Source organism: Dipteris shenzhenensis, chromosome 2 (genome assembly GCF_047967505.1).
Source record: "Dipteris shenzhenensis isolate YYH24624 ecotype China chromosome 2, Dip_SZ_1.0, whole genome shotgun sequence".
NCBI lineage: Eukaryota > Viridiplantae > Streptophyta > Polypodiopsida > Gleicheniales > Dipteridaceae > Dipteris > Dipteris shenzhenensis.
Genome location: NC_141597.1, coordinates 54,807,136 through 54,812,686, shown reverse-complemented (window position 1 = coordinate 54,812,686; position 5,551 = coordinate 54,807,136). Strand labels below are relative to the sequence as shown.

The following is a 5,551-nucleotide window of genomic DNA, read 5'->3' as shown; positions in this document are numbered from 1 at the left end:
ATCTTCGCCTGCTTATTGGTGATCATATGCTCACTTGAACTCTCAACCATGCTCCAGCTACTAGGCCAAGATTTCTAAAAACCTTTTACCACTTGGAGGTCGGTGAAAGGAAGAGGAGAGTGCTTACTCCATTGATGACGCCATAAATCAAGTTATTAATCCTTGCAAAAGGAACGATCAGAATACTCGTACTGTATTCTGAATATAGAATAAAAATCCCTATCTGAGCTTCTCAATGAAGCTTAAACTCAGCATCCACAGCAGGAAAGCCATGTCTCCTTCCCCAAAAAGCCACTCATAGCTTCAAGTATGACCTTTTACTTCAGCCAGGCTGTGACTGAGAGAACATTGTTTGTTCCTCAGGCTCCTGTCTTCCTCCCTCTTGGACATCCATGGCCTCATCATCACATTGGACATTGGACTACGCACCTTCAGGCGCCCGCAAAGAAAGAGCTCACTATTTTTCCTTTTCTCGAAGAATGAAGGACTTGCCTCTTGTTAAGGCTTCATCTTCGTCCCTATCATTCCGAAATATATATATCTAGATGAGTCCAGGAACATGGCCAAACTCATCCTCTAAAAACACAACATAGTGCAGTTTCAATCTCATGATAGTCACTCATAAGGTTGAAACCATAAACTCCATCACCCATAGCAGGGACTAGCTACTATGACATCCCAGCTGACATCATCAGCACCCAACAGTGGGTGTAGACCATAGTATAAACATATGCTCTCACACATACAAATACAAATCCACACATACTTGAGCATCCATTTATACAAAGTCTTCATACTGAGTTTTTGTCGGCACTCCGGAGGTGAAGGGCAAACTCAGCCATGACGAAGACTAAAGGAGAAGGCTAATCAAAAGGTAGTCCAAAATCTCTTCATTCAAGCTACAACTGCTTGTAGAGACTAAACGATTTCATTGTGGTCTCTGCCAGACGAGCATCTAAACCTAGCTGATAGGGCAACGGACCACTTAAGATAGAGAATTATCGCAAAATCAACAGGCCGCAACATGGACAAAAACTTTACAAGGTGAAATTCGCATGTCCGCTAATACGACAGAAGCATATATCTAGATGAGTTCAGGAACATGCCCAAACTCATCCTCTAAAAACACAACATAGTTCAGTTTCAATCCCATGATAGTCACTCATAAGGTCTTGAAATACCTTGAAATACTGTCTTAGCCTGATCTCCGGTACCTGAACATGTGGCTCACCTTGCACAAACTCCCTATATCCCTTGTCGCATGGGCATAGCAAGTATATCCAGTCAGGAATGCTGTTCTCGATATTGCACCACAGATCCACAGATCCTTTCATCTTTAAAGGTCTATCACACAAACTCCCTTACAGAGGTACCCCCTCTACCACTAGAACTGCAAGCCCAACATGCAGAATATGAGCAGCTTCACAAGAGGGGGGACAAGGTGTCTCTAAAGAATCATTGTTGGGAGGAAGCAGCTCAAGCCAGGGAGCAAACCAGACACAGTTCTAAGGAATGGTCAAGAAGTAGTCAAGTTTCTGGAGTCTTACAATTGCAGAATAAGTGCCAGTACAAATGGAAATGGAAAGAAATAAGTATAGTCTAACTTTCCAATGCGAGCATCTCACATATAAACTTAAGAGTCTACACAAAGTGGTTCTGTCCAAAACAGAAGCTACTATAGGCACATAATAGCGTCACCTTATGCCAGCAAGCGGTCCTTCGCATAAATGTAAACAGTAGAGTCATTTCAGGATCCATTATAACGGTGTTCAACCAAAAACTCATTCAAGTTTTACTGCCTTACAGTCCCCGATACAACACTAAAAGGAGAGTCAGCACCTAGATATCCTGCTATATGGCTGTACAACAGCATGAAAATTGTGTACATAATCAACCTGTAGAGGTAACACATTCATCCACCTACAACTGTTATGTAGCTGCACCTTCACTTGCAGAATAAAGCTGTGCCACACCTCACAGAATATATAAACACAGATTTCACATTCCCACACACTTCAAACAAACCAACTGAGAAAGGGAAAGAGACAAGCCAATGGCTCGGTACAAATGTATGTAGCTAAAGAATCACAGGGAAGTAGCAGCTTCAGCAAAGGTACAAGTAGTTCTAGCAGAAGCGTTCCAGAGTACAGATATAGAAGAATGTATATACCTTTGTAAGACTAGAATATAGAAGAATGAATGCAAGTATTAATAAAATGAAACGAGGCCAATACAATAATACCCTCAAGAAATAAGGATAGACTTGATTTTCAACATCCTAGTAGGAACATTTCAAATAGAGTGGCATTAGCTATTGTAGATGCCAAGCTCGTACAATTCCAATACTTCTTCCTCCAAATACCTTAAAATATTGAGGTGGTGGTGGATGCCTAGTAGGTGCTATCCACCACTCCAATGCCTCTATGCTAGTCCAAAGAAAGAGAACATAACCCTGCTGGCGCTAGCAACCAACTGAAACCCAAGTAAAAAAGCAACGTTATAGTACAAGGAACATTTATATTGGACAATTTAAACAGTTGCAAGGATATACATGGCAGGAGAAATATGTGCTGTCATTAGAACACGCTCAATAAAAACCTTGGTGTAAAGATCCACTCCCATTTCACATAATCAAAGCATTGAGATACAGCATCCACACAAGCACTACATAGGTATACAATTACTCTACCTGGCCTAACAGATATATGAACTTCAGAAGCACTACATAGGTATACAATTAATCTACCTGTACAATTATATACCTGTCCTACCAGATATATGAACCTGTTCACTGAAAACCCAAGTAAGATAGCTACTCAGCATCACTGCACCCACACAAATACTTACTAGGACAAACATAGATCTGCACTTACAAATCTTGCTGTGGATGTTCCAGGCAACTACCAAAAAATCTAGACTATTCATATGTACTGCCTAACTATCATCCTACTTGAGTGTTAAAATACCAACATCCTGTATCAGGCGGCAGTGAAGTGACAGACGCTACAAAGGAGAGCAACTGTGCAATTCAAGTACAGAGCTTCCCACGACTGCATCACAGAGTCTAATCCCCAGCGGTGCATTCTGTCTAGTCATTACTGGTTTCAGGAATCAGAAATAGCATATGTCTTCTCAAGGCCTGGAATGGATGTGGGAGCTGGAACTTAGCACTCAAAAAACCGTGTGCATATGAAGCTTCGATATTTCCTTTAATCCCTTGAAAGCGTACAAACGGGTAAAACTAGACTACAAAACCACCACAGTCTACTGAAACGTTCGATTGAGAACATCAAGTTGAAACTTTGATACGCCCGTTACTAAAATAGAAAATGAGTTCCTTTTGGCACACTCCGGATGCGGTCCTTGAGAGCATGCAAACATAATTCAAAGCTGTAATTGCACTCCAAAACTCATTACACAATAATCAAAGAAAGTGGCTCTCGCCTGTAAGCGAGCGCAGGTTTGAATCGGCGGCGAAGCCAAGCCAGGCTGACAACTATGAGTCTTGTAAAAGAAATCGTGCTGCATAACTTCAAAAAAATGTGTACTAAATCTACCATGCCAGGAAAACATACGAGACGAGATCTCCTGGCCGTAAAGCTCAAAACCAGAAGTCGCGCTGGATCCCAAAGATCAAGCGAAGAATGAAGAGCCCCATGCTATTTCCACAAAGTCTGCTCATCTCTTCACGACAATTGCAATGCCGACAAACTCCTCCAACCGTAGCAAGGACTCAAAACCCATGTACTCATTGCGCACTTTCAGGCTTTCGGCAAACCAGCAGATGCATGGGGGTAAAGATCCCGGTCTCCCCGCCACGGGTCAGATACACAGCGGTCTTGAACAGCATTTCATGCACATCTACCACTCCCTGCGGAGCAATCCCAAGGAACGACAACAAGGCGATGACAATGTGATTCCTGTAGTACGCAAAACGCCCCATCTTCAGCCTCTTCCACCATGGCTGAGCAGGGGGTAGAGCCAGATCCTTCTCCACCAAAACCTCAAAGCCAACATCCTTCGCGACCTCCACGATCTGCTTGTAACTCCGGATCCCGGGAAGGGCATCCCCATGTTCAATCCCGTGGATGATATCGACGTGCTCTGCGTTGTCTGCGCAATATTTGGGAGTGGTGACCCATTCGTAGGTCACATACAGCTTGCCGGGCTTGAGCACCCGGTAGATTTCTGCATACACATCGCGGAGCTGAGGGGCATGGCATGTGGCTTCGATGGAGTAAGCGCCGTCGAAAGAGTTGTCGGGGAACGGCATGTGCAGGAAATTGCCACAGATCACCTCGCACAACGCATCCAAGCCGGCCTTCTTGTTGTGGCTGCGAGCTCGAGCGACCTGATAGTCGTTGATGGTGATGCCGACGACGTTGGCTCTGGAATAGGCAGCAATGGCTCGCATGGGACCTCCGACGCCACACCCAGCGTCCAGGACCTTCTCGCCGGGGCTGATCTTGAGGAGATCCACCACCCTCTCCTCGTGCAGCCTCGTCTCCTCGCGGTGGCTCTTGCCGGGGATGGCCGGGGAGAAGTGGAAGCTCTGCCCCCATCCCCACTCATAGATATCGGTGACGAGGTTATAGAAGGTATCCACGAGCTTGGGGACGCGGTCAGGGGAGTCGATCTGCTTGGGCTTGTCGAAGAAGGCGGCATACTCCTTGTAGTTATCAGCGACCTGCTCACGGGCGAGGGAGCCACCGCCGAGCTCGACGGCAGATTTGCCCTTGGTTTCGGCAGGGCCAAGGACGCAGACGATCCAGTAAATGGAGGCAGCGAGGGCGAGGGAGAGGAGGAGGAGGGCAAGGGTGAGGGGATCAGGAGCCATGGCGAAGGGGGGGGGGGGGAGGAAACAAGGAAAAGGGCCGGGGGGGGGGGGGGGGGATGAGCTTAGGAGGAGGAGAGGGAAGCCATAGCCGAGGGGGGGAAGCTCTGAAGAGAAGCTATGGAGCTTAGATCGCCATAGCCAGCCAGAGCGTGCAGAAAAGCTATGGCGGAGAGAAGAGGTCGCTAAGCTCTGCTTTTTATGTACTCTTTTTGGCTAAAAGTTTGTATGTACCCCCCCCCCCACGTTGGAGAAGACGACTACCGGCTTCCACCGGCTCCCACCGGCTACCCCGGTTCCCCTGACACAGCCAGCTCGATTGGCCCCTTTTGTTTCCCCCGCCTCATCTGGCCGGCTGGCCCTATCTCTCACCCTCGGCACATGAGAGCTTATCCAAGCTCTTCAGATAGCCTGCTGTAGCTGCTCGAAGGCATCTGGAAGGCCAACCCTTGCCTCTCCCTTGCAATCGGACATTGCACAGACAAATACAAGGCGGGCAAGGACCCTACAACCAGTGAAACGCTACCATCAACCTCATGGAATTCTCCCTGCCCATGTGCCTGTAACTTCGACAGCGTTATGTGCCCCTGATTTGACATAGCTTCCGGCAAGCACCCTTGAAACGGAATACATGACATCTGCCCCCGGTTGGCTGCTAATGGTCGGCCACAACTGCATTCCAACAAAGGGTGCCCAACGCCTTCGATGACATAGGGG

At 46.9% G+C, this 5,551-nt stretch overlaps 1 protein-coding gene across 1 annotated transcript; it reads right to left on the bottom strand.

The window, feature by feature from the left end:
* Positions 1-3,280: 3,280 nt before the first annotated feature.
* Positions 3,281-5,030, bottom strand: LOC147904998 (24-methylenesterol C-methyltransferase 2-like). Its single transcript, XM_087389270.1, has one exon. It carries the CDS (start codon positions 4,835-4,837, stop codon positions 3,749-3,751), a length of 1,089 nt encoding a protein of 362 aa, XP_087245396.1. The 5' UTR covers positions 4,838-5,030; the 3' UTR covers positions 3,281-3,748.
* Positions 5,031-5,551: the final 521 nt, after the last annotated feature.

Excerpts from the sequence above, each read along its gene's own strand:
- LOC147904998 (XM_087389270.1), bottom strand. The coding sequence starts at position 4,837 with ATGGCTCCTGATCCCCTCACCCTTGCCCTCCTCCTCCTCTCCCTCGCC.